The following is a 14,704-nucleotide window of genomic DNA, read 5'->3' as shown; positions in this document are numbered from 1 at the left end:
TAAGGTACACGTGAACAGGACATGTACAGAAGTGAGCAACCAAATAATAGGGGGACAAACAGAATCGAGGTTAAATGCGACAGAATAATTAGCCTCGCGTTTTTCGGTACAACATGGTGAAAAACTGTGAATTACACACCAACACTAGGGAAAGCTAAACTGACAGAATGTAATTTTTCCCTAAAGCATTCACAATGCAATCCTTAGCAAAGCTACACCATCAATTTCAATTCAAACTTCTGCTTAGGCATGTGCTTTCAAGTCAAAACAGGAAATGTTCCCCTGAATCATTCCAGTTTGTATCATCTCAAAAATCAACTTCTGAATTTAGAAAGATTTTAAGAAGATACAACTTACTGGGGTGCTGTGTGGTTTCCGAGCTGTATGGCCGTGTTCTAGCAGCATTCTCTCCTGATGTTTCGCCTGCATCTGTGGCTGGCATCCTCTGAAGACGCCAGCCACAGATGCAGGCGAAACGTCAGGAGAGAATGCTGCTAGAACACGGCCATACAGCCCGGAAACCACACAGCACGCCCGTGATTCCGGCTGTGAAAGCCCTGGACAATATATACAACTTACCATTTGACACAGTTCTGCTATAATTTTTTACTTACCACTCCTCCAAAATATTTTCCTATGTAGAAATCATTGAGACTGTGCAGTTCCAGATAAGTAGCTCCTAGTTCTTTAGCAAGCTGGATCCCTTCAGAAGCTGTAACACAGCTCCTTCTGTCTGAGATACACAAAGGACAAGTACAGGGAACATCTGAAAAAATAATATTCATACAAGGTATTTTATTAGTCTCGTTTTTTTCTTTAGTAGCTTCTAAATCCTAAAGGTAATTCATAATAAATCAAGACAATAAAAAGAAGACTTTTAATCCATTACAAAGAACAATACAACAATGTGTTTAACGTATAGATATGTAAAAACCACTTTTAATCCATTAACATTATGTAGAACACATATGATCTGGACTTGTCCTACTGGCAGCAAGTATCATTATTTTCATTTGAAGTGAAATACTGCATTAAATATTCTTGTAATTCTTATGAGCAATTTTTGAAATTTATACTAATTTTTGAGATTTACATTGATGAGCTATGGTCACACTGGTATCTTCCAATACTTAGGAAAAGATCTCTTCTAATACATAAATATATTTTACAGAAATTGCTGTTTGGGTATTACAGGAAAACAGGTTCCATACCTATAAGAGAGGGAATGCTCCATTCTTTGGAATCATGCTTGAACTGTTTCATTTTTTGACAGTTGGATGTTGCATCTCATTCACCCAAAACGCTGAAAACCAACAAGAATTTCAGAGTATGAGCTTTCAAGAGTCAAAACTCCGTTTGCCAGACATTGACACTCCAAAACTCCCTGAATCTCTTTTTGGTCTCTAAGATGCTACTGGACTTGAACCTATCTGTTCTACTGCAGACTCACATGTCTACCCTCAGAAATTATTTTCACTTTATGACTTTCCTACATTGGGAGTTTTCTCTGACATTTTTAGAAAATGATAATATAACTGGTAAATGAGCATTTGCATAGAAATTAAAGTAGCTATTTTTCATAATGTATTGTTTGTGGCGGACAAAATGTTCTATGTAAGTTTCAAAAAACATACCATATACTCAAACTGGCTTCTCTCTAACCTCTTTATAATATTGGCAGTGTAATCCTATGCATAGTTATTAACAGTCTACTGTTACCAGGCTGTTTATACCAGAGCAGGAGTCTGCAACCTGTGGCTGCAACCATGCTGGCAGCAGCTGATGGGAATTGTAGTCCATGAACATCTGGAGAACCACAGGTTGCAGACCCCTGAACTAGAGGATTCTATACAGAATTGTATTGTAAGAGCCAGATTCTGTAAAACTTAATGCATTTTAACCGTACATAGATGAGAACTGTATACGTGTCATGGGTCTGCCTGCCAACACCTCCTTCAATGAGGAGGGCATAGAGGAATCCAAGAAGTCCTTGGATGCTGCAAGAAGACCCACTAGACAAGGAAGAGGCTTCATCAGGTGCAGAGACAAAGTCTCAGGCAGAGGCCAGCATGCCACACCCTCAGTCTGACACCCCCAGCCTGGAGCAGAAACAGCAACCCTGCAGTCACCAGGCTCACCCCATGGTTGTCAGAGCTCTTGGAATGCTGGAGAAGGCAGGCCTGGAGAGAGATACAGGACTGATGCCATAGCATGTGGGTGGCAGCTCATCACCATTCAACTTGTCCCTGTGAGCATGAGTCACCACTGACAGCTTGTGCTCTTTGAATTTGCCCTATTTGTCCTATTGGTTTTAACACTGGGACTTCAGAATGCCTGTCCTTTGACCCACAGACTGTGTTTTGACTGTGCTTTTTGTCTCTTTCAGGTGCCTGCCTAAACCTGGACAGTATGACACAGTTGGAATATAAGTGCACTTTTTAAGTTTTCCTCAATTTTTAATGTACAAAAAATTCAGTACCAATTTCAATGATAGTGAAGATTTAATGAATCAGAAAACAAACACTGAGGGAAACATTATCACTTTGCAGGGTCTTAGGAGAACAATTTCTTCCAAATCATACATAACAAAATTAATATAACAATACATCAGTATTCTTTAGTATTCTGCATTTCCGCCTAGGTAGTGTCACTAGAGTGCTGCAGGCAAACATTATAAAGAAGTTTTTGCAGACATATTAGCTTATACTAGAAAATGCTGTTTGTATTTCATGTATAGTGGCCCTTTGCATTTTCACATTATTTAATGGAAGATCTTTCTATGAAAAACAAAGTACTCAGCTGTTTAAGCTTATTACATCCTAAATGTGTGTGGCACTTTACAGAATTTGACAAGCAAAAAAAGTCAACATCTCTTAGGCCGTTTCTGCACTGGCAATGAATGGCGACCTGGAGACGGTAAAAACGCCGTCTCCAGGCCGCCATTCGCACGGGGGGCGCAGCTGCAAAGCAGCCGCGCCGCCCTCTCACTGCCCTCCCGGCCTGAAGCCGGCGTTTCCCCAGAGCGCTTCCCAGCGCTCTTTTTGGGGAAACGCCACCGTGAAGCCGCTGCCCGAAGCGAATGGCAGCTGCGGCATCGACGCCTCCCCCACCGGCACTTACCTTGTCCCCGGGCCTCCGGCGCGTCGCCGAGGCCTGGGGACAACACCCCTTCGCGCCGCTGGAGCAGGCATACAGGGCCAAAGCCGAGGCGTGTCCCTGCAGGCCTCGGGCGATGCTTTTCCGGAGGCCCGGGGACATGCCGGGTCGGCCGGGCGCCGGCGCTCCGTGGCGCCGGCTGCCCGGCTGTTCCCAGGACCGTCCATGTGGATGGTCCCAGCGTCGTCGGGTCAGCGTCATAAACGCCAACCCGGCTGTTTCCGCCTTCGTGCGGAAACGGCCTTAGTCAGTTCAGAAGGCCGTAGATGAACATATTTTCCAGAAACAAAAGCATCCCCTGTCTTACCAGTCCTAGCCTTTATAAAATAAAGTTGAATCACAACGGATGATCTAAGGCAAAAATACCAACCATGAAACCATCTATGCTGCTCGTCCACAGTATGAGCTGTAACTGATATCACTGATTCACCAAAAATGCCAGTTCCTGCAGCCACTGCCTGGACTTACTATCTGCTCCTCAACAGCCTGACAGCAGGGATAGAAAGTATAGCAGCAGATCCCAGTGGATTCCTGGCCATGGGCAGCACTTGATTAGCAGCAGTGCAAACAAGGACCAATTGTACCTCCTGCCCTCTATGCTACCAATCAGCTGTGCAGCAGGGAGGGATTTAAGGAGCTAGACTGGCTGCATGGTGGCAGGGAACAAGGAAGGAGCAGAAGCATCCTGGCCATAGGCACTGTGCTTTTGGCTGGGACTCACAGCCTGCTCCACCGCTACGTGAGAGCGGGCAGCGGCAGCCAGCATACTGGATAAATGAGTTTGTCAGGTAACCAGGTGCCAGGATATGCCATTTGTACTGCATATTCAGATTATCAATCTTTTCAAGTAAATTACTGCTTACAATGACAGAAAGAAAACATATATAAAAACCACATACATTTATGTAATTTTATTTTACATTATTCACCTTTCTCTAAAGGTGGGTTACACACTGTGTTACTCTCTAGCAGATATCAAATTCTTATCTATCTATAATTTTCAGATGATTTGTTTGCTCTACATAGTTTGGCTAACACATAGCACAAATAGTTTGTACTTTATATATTAAATCCCTCAAGTATCCTCAGTAAATCATTTCTAGAATAGCATCAGGCATTACACTACTAATGAAGAAATCGTAACTATCAGCGAATGTCCATGGTCATATCTACTATCATAAACTTAAAATCCTAGAAATCATAGTTAAACTATTAACACATATTCTGATAAATCGCAGTAGATAACATATTATTAATGGCATACTCATACAAACCACCGAGAAACAAAAACAGTATTATTCTTAAAACGAGTTATTTTTCATATGTAACTTCAATCTATATTTCCATTGTAATAGGTATAAAAATATAATATAATTGAAACACAAAATATTTTCCAAAATCTTCTGCCCTTCAAAAAGCCATTTTCCAAGAACATCTTTTATCATATTTAAATCTATAGAAACAAGAAAAACTCAAACACTGAGAAAAAGTTCAAGTGAAGCTTATAACTTGAGTTACTATTATGCTATACCACAGTGTGTTAAGACTATGATACTTAAAATGTGGTCCGGAACATGCTTTCAGGCAGCTTCTGATGCTGCAATAAAACTAGTAATAGAAGGCTGCAATCCTTTACCATAGTAGACAGCAAAAATACTGAATGGCAACTCAACTAGTTTCTGTATTTCATTCTGCACAACTTTGTCAACATCATAAACACAGACCTCTCAACATCTATCAGCTATATAGCAAGTTATCCCCATTTCCTTTATCCCACCATTCAATACAGCTGCATCAGAGTGAAAAAGGAAATGTGTTTTAATTCAAAAATAAGATGAAATTGCTTTCCAAACAGTGGCTTCAAAATAGGAAAACAGTATGCAGGGAGAACGAGCAGAACACACTATAACCAAGTTTAAGAATTCAAGTTCTAAGAGACTGTGTTACAGGAATTACTTATATAATATTTCTTACAGCCCAATCCAGATCTGCAGCTGGCCAAGGACAGCACTGCTGTGGCACCACCCCAACACTTCCAGAGGGCTTTCTATTGGCATGGGAAGGCAGCAAAAGACAACCTCCTCACTGCCAGAAATCACCCCCATAGGGCTTAAAGGTCCTGGGCCATGGTGCAACCAGCCACAAACCTGGAGTGGAAGCCGACTAATGCCCTGGCCCGCCCCCCCCCCTCCACACCAGTGTCCAATCAGGATGGCAACACAACTCCACAGCAGCCCAGACTTCCAAGTTTTGCTGCCACAGAGCTGGGGGGGGGGGTGGCCACTGACACCTTTGCCCCCTTTCCCAGCACAGGTGCCCCTTGTGCCAGCAGAAGGGGCAAATGTGTCGGCATGCCCATCTGCTGCTTTCTATGGACATATGTCCCCCAGCTCTTAATACAGCTGCAACTATACAAAAATAGAATGCATAAAAGTTGGCAACATATCGTGTAGATGTGTATATAAGGTGCTATCAAGTTGCAGCCAACTTATGGTGACCCCAGCTAGTGGCTTTCAAGGCAAGTGATAAAGCTGGGGTGGTTTGCCATTGCCTTCCTCTGCAGAGTCTTCTTTGGATGCCTCCCTTCCAAGAACTGAACCCTGCTTAGCTTCCAAGATCTGATAAGATTGAGCTACACTTTCCAATGCATAGTTTAGAACAGGAGTTCCCCACATGGTGCTCACCAGTACCTTTCCTGGTGCTCACCAAAAGCTTTTAGAAAGTGGTCAGAGTCAGGTAGTGCTTTTGCCCAGATTTTAAAGGTATCCAGTTTTAACAGCTTCTGCCGTCAGTGTTGAAGAATTAATATCAGTTTTATCAACCTTGCTCCCTGACATTGTGTGGTTGGTTCCACCTCCTCGGCAAGCATTTTAAGCTGTGCCCACCATCCTGTGTTAGAATTCCAAATGTGCCCACAGGCTCAAAAATGTTGGGGTCCTCTGATTTAAACGATGGTAGAGGTAAAGGGAAAATAGCAAGTTGGTGGTGATAAGTACTGTCAAGTTGCAGCTGACTTATGGCAACCCCACAGAATTTTCAAGAGAAGAGACAAACAGAGATGGCTTATCATTGCTTCCCACTGTGTAGCAACTGTGGTCTTCCTAGGAAAGCTCCCATCCAAGTACTAACCAGAGATGACTGTGTTTACCTTCCAAGATCTGACAAGATCAGGCTGACGTGGGCCACCCAAGTCAGGGTATAATAAGTTAAGGTAAAGTTATTTTCCTTATCCTTCCAACCATATTAAATCTAACACAAATGTTGTTTTACTACAATCTGTTTTGACTGCACAATCTCTGACACATTTTTTCAAAGTGGTATTTTGCCTCATAGGCTGTATTCCTGCTATGCTATCAGTAAAAATTAAATTCACAGAACATGAATACATTAACAATATTATCCTAAGCAGAGTTACACCCACTGACTTCAGCGCATTTAGAAAGATGTAATTCTTTTTAGGATTGCACTGTAAGGGATGTAGTTTTGAAATCAATTGGCACACTTGCATTTCCTGGCCTCGCCCCAATAAAAGTGTAAGCATACAAGCCAAACAGGATGTCAATGTACAAGTCAGGAATAGGACTCTTGTCTGTATTGGAGCTTTCCAACAGTAGACAGTTTTATGACTATACACTGAATTACACTGTATCAGCTCTGTAGATAGGTCGATTTTATAATGACTGGACAAGTACTATAATCCTTTCCCCCATGGTTTATGCAACGCACTAATATTTGTCTGGTTAACACAAGCTCCAGCACATACCGTTTTGTCTTGCACCAACAGCAGAAATTATGACTGGAATTGAACAGTGGTTTAATGCTTTTTTAATCAGAGGTGCATAAATATCCTTTACTTCTTGAAATGAAGACTTGTCATTTACAGAGTATTTAATCACAATGATATCTGCTTCTCCAATAAGGTTCCGAGATGTGTACCAGTCACTGTCAAAAATATCCTATACAAAACAAAAAGATGGAGCTAAATTGTCCATAGTGCAAGAGTCCTTCACACAAAACCAATACAGATTTAAGATTTTGAGATGTAGTTTCATTAGGAACTAAAAGAATACTAAAAAATAAGAAAGTGAATTGTGGCCACTTTTTCAACTTAGTATTTTAAGTGCTTTTTAAGCTTCATCTCATCTTTCCTTGTAACAAGTCTGTCTGTATGTTATAAATATACCCATTTTACAGACTGGTAACTGAGTATGGTACATAATCAGGTAATCTATATTCACTAGTGCTCAACAACTTGAACCCACATTTAGCCATAACAAAATTCTATTCAGTTTTAAATATTACTAGTTGATGTAGTTATTGATGTTATAACAAAGATATAGGCACCAAAATGTTTTTGTTACTTATTAATCTTAAGTACAAATTGTCCACAAACAGTATTAAAATAAATTAAAATGTGCATTTAGAAGTAGTATCTAAAATACAGTAAAAGTACAATTGAAAGTTATTAGCACTACAATAGAACTGAAAAATAATATATGTTGGGAACACTGCTTCAATAACAACTGTAATTCAACTGATATATTTATTTATTTAGATTCAATATGCTGCCCCTCACCTTTCAGTCTCAGGGCAGCTCACAAATTTCCATATAACAAGTTAAAACATTTAAAACATGTAAAAGCATTGCAATAAATTACATTTATCATTTTCTCCCAGATAGCTATAAAACAATAAACAAATCCATTGAGGGTTGATGCCGGTGGACTTGCTGGAAAAGCAGGGAGGCCAGATGGTGCTGTAGCTGCCTCAACCATATGCCTGGTGGAACAGCTCTGTCTTACAGGCCCTGCAGAATTGCATAAGATCCCACAGGGTCCTGGTCTCATTAGACAGAGCGTTCCTCCAGACTGGAGCCAAGGCCAAGAACCCCGTGGTCCCGGTTGAGGCTAGCCAAATTTCCTTTGGGCCCGGGACCACCAGCAAATCACTATTTGCTGACCAAAGTGACTTTTGTGGAATATACCAGGAGAGATGGTCCTGTAGGTACACAGGTAGCAGACTGTTTAGGGCTTTGTACATAAGTACAAGAACTTTGAATCTGATCTGTCACTCCACCAGGAGTCATTGCAGTTGGTGGAGCACTGGTTGTATATGTGCAGCTGGCATTCCCGATCCAACCCACATCGGTGCAGCCACATGACCTCCATTTCCATTGCAGTCAGCTTCAGCCGGCTCTCTTTCATCCATCCTACCACAGCCTCCAAACAACTAGCCAGAACCACTGGAGCAGCCTCTGGATGACCTGTCATCAGCAGATATAGCTGGGTGTCATCAACAAACTGATGACAATCCAGACCAAACCTTGGAATTAACCCGGCAAGAGTTCACATATAGATGTGAAATAATATTGGTGTGACAATCATTCCTTGTGAGACTCCACATGCCAATGAATGGCAGGTGGAGGTTTTCTTGCCAATTGCTACCCTCTGCCTCCAGCCCTGGAGAAATGAACACAGCCATTGTAAGTTTGTCCCTTGAATCCTCATATCAGTGAGGCGGTTGGTCAAGACGTCATCATAGACCAAGTCAAACACTGCTGACAGATCTAATAATATCAGCACTGCTGACCCACCTTGGCCCTGGTGGTTCATTCAGAATCTAGCAGCCAGAACAGGTCACAACCAAGGTGAGTCCTGAGTCTATACTTCCCCTTCTGAAGCACTAATTTACCTGCACCTAACCATTTTTTTTGGAAAACAGTGTTTTTCATTTATGACATTAAAGAATGACAATTTGTTTTTAGAATAAGAATATGGGATTTTGAAAAATAGACAGATACCCAATGGAAGTGGTAATGGTTCCAATTCCATTTAACTGGTCCAGGAATCCTCTTCCTGATGTTCTTGCAAGATCTCTACCCCTCCCCCCTTATTATAATAAAGTGATTCTGAAAAACCTCCATTTAGCTAAATGAATAAGCATGTGCAATGCTTAAAGGGAGGGGTAAAGGAGTAGCTTAAAGAAATTACAGTTTGTTTTTAAAAGGTGTTTGAACATGTAGGGAAAGCTCCTAAAATTTAAAATAATTTATTTTTCAATGTATGTATTTCTAACGCTAACAATTCATGGACATTAAAATGTACATGGATACTTGGGCTTGGTGAGAAGGTTCTTAACATTTCTATTTGTGGTGATGGAATCGGTTTTTTTAAATTCATTCTTTGAAGTCCCATCAAATAAGGAAGGCTGGTTATGACACCGAGTCAGAAGAATGGAATAAAATTTGACATTTATTGATTTTTAAACACCCCAGCTTTCTTTTAGTTATTCACAAACTAACCATAACATTCTAGAAGAGCACTTGAAGTACTTTTCCTTGAAACAATGGCTAACTAATATTCCAGTTCATTCCTGCCCACGTTTTCCCAACACACTATAATCACATTACTGTGCTCCATCAGACTGGCATGTAGTTCCTTGTTCTTGTTTTTAGTTTTTTACAAAATGGTTTTGAATGCACAAGTTTGTAGAATAGCAATCTCTTTTTCATTTTTTCAAGCAATGGCCATACGAGTCTACAACTGTTGTTCTGGAAAGCTTGACTAGGGCAATGAAAGGTTACTTCAATGCCCTCACTTCTTATGCAGTGAAAAATTATCAGCTGATGAAAGGCTTTTCTAGTCGATTATTAAGCAACTTCCCTACTCTGATCATTTTTTCAGTTTAAAAAGTCCCAGTCTGAAGGACTTCAGGGGTAGTATACTAATCTGAAAACAGCAACACTCCAACATTCTCAGTAACGTTAGGTAAAGGAAAGAATAGATGATTCGGAACATTCAAAGATATGAGAAATAACACAAGAAGGACAGAAAATAAAATTACGGTGAAAGGAAATGGATTGAAGAGACAACTGGAAAACTGAAATCAGCAAACAGGACATAAAAAATAAAAACCATTTAATGAACTATTAACAAAAAGACAAGGTTTAAACTACGGGGCAGATATCTGCACAGTCTTCAGTACCCCATTCTGAATATTCAGAATATTGATCAAAAATTCATTTAGAAAGTGTTTTAATCCACAAACTCCTCCAGCAATTTTAACATATTGTCCCAGTACATTATATATAAGGTGTATCTGACACTGCTCTTTGCAATGCAAATCCTTTTTAGTTCCCTTTCATCACTAGCGAATTGCATGGCTATCATCACAGTCAAAGTCTGCATTGCAATTCATGTTCCCTGGAGAAATAATCTAAAAATGCTTTTACACTGCAATTCAATGCAGCAGTACTCCAGTCTGAAACTATTGATACTAATGGACTTAGATCAGAATCTCTCTCATAGGATTGCGCTTAGTCAAATAACTGGATCCTAGAAATCATGTATAAGTAATATATCACTATCTAATAGTAAACTGGCCGGCCTCCATGCAGATGATGAAAGCGACAAAACTGGACCACTCACAGCTGGGGTCTCTCCAAATATGCAGAAAAACTACTTCATAAATTAATTAACCCAAAGGGGAAAGGAAGCTTTTTTAAAAGAACGATTAGCATTAAAAATGCTCTAGTCTAGAGGGAACAGAATGTTAAGGATAGCTGAAAGACAGTTAAAGATATAAGAGGTCAAGAGAAGCAGGGGGAACCTCCTTGAGCCTGTGAGAAAATACTGCCAAGGGAGGTTTTAGAGAAATGTAGATTTCCAAATTCCTCATGTGCTACAAGCCTGCTATTTTATCCAACCTCGTGTCATCCTCCGAAGCAGCACAACAGGGACACCAACAGACAAGGAAAGAATTATTGTATATCTAGGGGACTTTTCAGGTATCCAGAAATTTTGTAAACAAACAAAAATAGATTTTAGGAGCACAGAAAGTTGAACTAATAACCAATACAAAGAAAAAGGAGAATCAGCCAGCTCGAATCCCTTAGAAAATCCTTGTCCGGGGTGGGGTGGGGTGGGGTGGGGTGGGGTAAGGTGGGGAGTTGGTGTGGGGCCACACAAATAATTTCTCCCTCTTTCAATTCCTTGTGAACCTGCAACTTGTGCACAAAATATAACAACTAGTGTACAAAATATAACTGACCTATACAAACAGTAAACAGCAGAATTAGGGGGATGAGGAATTGCATGTTCCTAATAAAAAACACAGGGACATTTGAATCAGCAATGCTGACTGTCAATTAGGGCCATGTTTGTTTATGCAGATAGTCAGTAGTCTCAGCACATGTACTTAAAATTGCTCAATGCAGAATATGTTTGCTAACTTTAACAATCCTCCTGTATTTTCACTGTGCACAGTTCATGTTGAATGTTCTAAGATAATCATTCCAGATTGCATGCCCCCCGAATTTTCAAAAAGATCTTGAACATGTCCCTAACTTAGGAACATGTCCCTAAGATATAAACTGATTTACTTGCTAAATCTGCTAGATCTCCAGTATTATCTATATAATTAGACGCACAGTCAAATATAGCTTTTCGAGATAAAGTTGGTCTTGTACACAGCAAGTGCACACAGGGATCCAAACAGCATTTTCCAATTTATTGTGCAGTTCTTGCAAAAGTTGCACTTTCCATGCAATAGCTGGGAAAGTGCTATTTTACTTGTGCAGCTGCAGCTATCACGTAATGTCACATGATTACAATTTCATTATCAAATGATGCTTGTGACATCATGTCATGAGCAATACAAGTTTGAGTAATATAAATGTCCTGCCTTTTCGGGTATCCTTTTCCTGTTTTTCTTTGTTTTTCTGTTCTGAGACTTTGCCATTCTGTTCTTCAGAGGTCTACTGATATGTGAAAAATACTATAATGAGGTTACCCCCATTACCTTCCTTTCATGAAGATGTAAACATGAGCTACTGGCAAAGTGACTATCATAATTGCAATCCCTTTTAAGAAAAGGTCCAAAAAGTACTCCCCATAGTCAAGGGACAGATTTCTGCTAATAACTTATCTGTGTTCCACACTGTATGATCAGAGACAACTCCAAAATAAGCAAAACTTCACTTACCTAGCTACTATCAACACTTGCAGGCTCAGAACCTATACAGACTTCTACAGAACTACAGCCATCAACTTGGAATCCACTTTTATATTCTGACATGCTTTGACATTTTTATTGCCCCTAGCCCATCTTTCTCTTTCTTGCAATGCATATAAAATGGAGGTGGTGATGTTGTTGGTACTCCATTATATCAGGGTGTTTTCCTTATGGATCACAACCCATCAGTTGAAGACCAGTGCTATTTTTAAAAGGAATGGTCTGCATTTTTTAAAAAAAAAATCATTAAATATTATTAAATAAGAATGGACAGAATTTTCCTCTAGATCTCAGGACATTTACACAATCTATTAGAGTTTGTCAAAGTTCTTACCAAAAAGTTACAGACAGATCTGGCTCTGATAGCTGAATCTGTTTTAAAAATTCTAAAAACGCTATTAAGAGGTATTTTGGCTCTCAATCAACATAATTTTGATAAAAAAGCAACAGAGGATGTACTTTTCTTTCAAAACTATTTTCTTTCAATATTTTTCAGAGCTGAAAGCCTTGCAGAAAATTAGTTTAACTTCAAACTATGATTTATCATTGTAAAGCCATAGTACATTCCATAGCTTCAGCTATTTGCAGACCAAAAATAGATTTTCAGTCCTCAAAATGTGTTTAATCTCTGCAAACACAGAGAAGCAACATGATAGAACTTTTCAAATTTTTCTGAGAGTGTATTTGTTTTACCCAATTTAAATTAACTTATGTAGTATGCATTGCTTCTATTCCTCCTTTTTCTACTGGTTGTGTACATTAATAATATTTATACAGAACTGGGTGTCAATAAGACTAGGGCTACTCTATTAGTTTTGTGTTACAGTCTCTTACCCCGAGAGGACAGTCATGTATAACCAATCTGACATTTCCAAACACACAAGCTTGATATTCGGTGAATGAAGGATTTCTAAGATAGTTGGCAGAGTTCAGCAACAAACTGCTGTCAGTCTCTGAAACAAGAGCACTTCTCCCAAGGTAGGTCCAGATCAGACTACTCTGCGGATCATCCTCGGAACATGCACCTCTTTCATTTCCAAACGCTACAACGTGAACGGACCTAAAAATAAAGGAATCGTTTTAATTTACTGTTATCAAGCATCCATTATGACAAAATACGAGAACTGCCTTTCAGAGCAGACTGAAAACATTCCAGGACTTATTTTTAAAGGGACACTTTTTTGTCCGGCATTAAACCATCAAGAAATAAATGAGTCACATACATGATCTTAAATCCAAAAGGAGAATCAGGTAGCAAGGGCACAAGCTGCTGGCATTATAAATCCGAAGTCTGTTCGGGTTCTTCTTCCTCCGTTTCCTGAGGTTGTTTCATTCCTTCTTGTCGCATATTCAATGACTCTGGATTGTTTCCGTCGACATCCTATTCAGCAATCCAGCGTCTGCAATGCAAAAGGTGGGTTAGCTCTGGGACCACAGCATACTGCTGCTGCTGCTGCTGCTGCTGCTGCTGCAGGTGAAATCGACATATAAACTCGGCAACTACCAGTTTCAGGCTCAGACATTGCCTCGTGACGTCAGCAAACCCTTACCAACAAAGGGTATTAACACCCGCAACGGGAAGAGAGAGCCTCGCCATTTCTGCAGAGCCTACATAATACGGTCAGCTCAGAAACAAGAGAAACAAAGCCGTTTGGGAGCAGCGGCAGCATCTTACCCAACTGGAGGAGCCGACGTAGCACGTTTGTGCCGCCGCTACTAGCCTGGAAAGCGCACATAAAGACGTGAGCGCACTGGCAGCCAATCCATTTGCAGTTGCTTCCACATGCGGGGAGGCAGACAGCCCGAAGGCATCAGAAGCACCGGTGCTCTAGAAAGAGGCGACCCCATTTCATTTGCAGACCTTTCATTTGCAGAAAGGCAGATTAAAAACAATTTTAAAAAAAACCTTTAGATTCTAATCTTGCTGTTTGGTTATTAACAGACAGGTTGAACAAGATCCTGCATTTTTCTGTAAAATGCCTTTTAAAATGAACATTTTACATGGGTCAACATTTGTATCTAATGGTCATGCAAAGTAGGGGTTTTTCCTTGTCAGTTTGTACATGCAAGCAAGTTTGTTACACCTTCAAAACACAAAAATATTTATATGCTTATTTTGACCAGAAATATTATTGTGTCTGCTGAGTATATAGATGCATGCAGACACAGCTGATAATTCTGTATAAAAAAATCCTTAACTGTAGGGATGGAGGGGGGGGGAGTTAAAAAATATGCACAGTGCAGGTAGTATCTGAAGTTCTGTAATAATGTTCTGATTCATTTTAAACGTGTACAGAGTTATTTGCATATGGTAATATGTGACCTTATTAGTATGGTGGCACTGCTTCAGTAACTTGATAATCACATCCTGGTTGCTCTTGTTCAGAGACAATTCTCCATTCTGCTCTAAATTCGATTGCAAATGCAAAGATAATTGCAATGGCAACAGTGTCCAATTTGCAGACATTTGTTTCATTGCAGACACGCTCACACTTATGACACCACATATCCTGGAAGCCCAGCAGTTCCTGAGAGC

General features: G+C 40.2%; 1 protein-coding gene across 4 annotated transcripts in view; it reads right to left on the bottom strand.

Moving 5' to 3' along the window:
* RHOBTB3 (Rho related BTB domain containing 3) overlaps window positions 1-13,948 on the bottom strand; it is a 38,935-nt gene extending 24,987 nt beyond the window's left edge. For 2 of the 4 annotated variants that reach the window (XM_048504549.1, XM_048504546.1), the window contains exons 1-5: window positions 13,719-13,834; window positions 13,392-13,568; window positions 13,003-13,228; window positions 6,920-7,112; window positions 615-766 (exon numbers count right to left, since the gene is read on the bottom strand). In XM_048504549.1, coding sequence (XP_048360506.1) covers window positions 615-766; window positions 6,920-7,112; window positions 13,003-13,228; window positions 13,392-13,393 — 573 coding nt within the window. In that variant the 5' untranslated portion in view covers window positions 13,394-13,568; window positions 13,719-13,834. The other 2 variants (XM_048504548.1, XM_048504547.1) reach the window with 2 other exon arrangements.
* Window positions 13,949-14,704: the final 756 nt, after the last annotated feature.

Source organism: Sphaerodactylus townsendi, linkage group LG07 (assembly GCF_021028975.2).
Source record: "Sphaerodactylus townsendi isolate TG3544 linkage group LG07, MPM_Stown_v2.3, whole genome shotgun sequence".
Classification (NCBI taxonomy): Eukaryota; Metazoa; Chordata; class Lepidosauria; order Squamata; family Sphaerodactylidae; genus Sphaerodactylus; species Sphaerodactylus townsendi.
Note: the sequence above shows the minus strand (reverse complement) of the source record. Positions and strands in the feature narration are given on the sequence as shown.